Source organism: Haliaeetus leucocephalus, unplaced genomic scaffold (assembly GCF_000737465.1).
Source record: "Haliaeetus leucocephalus isolate CR32 unplaced genomic scaffold, Haliaeetus_leucocephalus-4.0 Scaffold173, whole genome shotgun sequence".
Taxonomy (NCBI): domain Eukaryota; kingdom Metazoa; phylum Chordata; class Aves; order Accipitriformes; family Accipitridae; genus Haliaeetus; species Haliaeetus leucocephalus.
In genome coordinates, this window is record NW_010972609.1 from 473,675 (window position 1) to 474,008 (window position 334).

At 64.7% G+C, this 334-nt stretch overlaps 1 protein-coding gene across 5 annotated transcripts in view; it reads right to left on the reverse strand.

Annotated features, from left to right (window-relative positions):
• CAPRIN1 (cell cycle associated protein 1) overlaps positions 1 to 328 on the reverse strand; it is a 34,672-nt gene extending 34,344 nt beyond the window's left edge. For 4 of the 5 annotated variants that reach the window (XR_774129.1, XM_010563661.1, XM_010563662.1 and 1 more), the window contains exon 1: positions 53 to 328. Coding sequence is in view for 3 of the 5 variants with exons in the window: in XM_010563661.1 (XP_010561963.1) it covers positions 53 to 259 (207 nt within the window). In the remaining 2 variants the exon portion in view is untranslated. The remainder of the gene's footprint in view (positions 1 to 52) is intronic. The other variant, XM_010563663.1, reaches the window with a different exon arrangement.
• Between the last annotated feature and the right edge of the window lie 6 nt (positions 329 to 334).

Here is a 334-nt window from a genome sequence, read left to right on the forward strand (position 1 = left end):
TGAGGGTGGGGGGTGGTCGGTCAGCCCGCGGCCGCAGGGGACAGGAGAGCACCTTTTTCTTCTCTAGGTTGCGCAGCTTTTTGTCGATCACTCCCAGGATCTGCTTCATGGCCTCGGTTTGCACCGAGGTGATGCTGCCACCCGATGCTTGCTGCGGGGCGGCCGCCGCTGCTGCTGCCGCCGCCGCTGGGGTAGTTTCACCACCCGGGCCCGCTTTCCCGCTGCTGTTCGCCATAGTGCTGTTGGTAGCCGAGGGCATCTCTGTGTCGTGAAGAGAAGGAGAGAGGAAAAGAGGAGAGAGCGAGGGCGCGTTACGGGGGAACGGGCCGCCGGA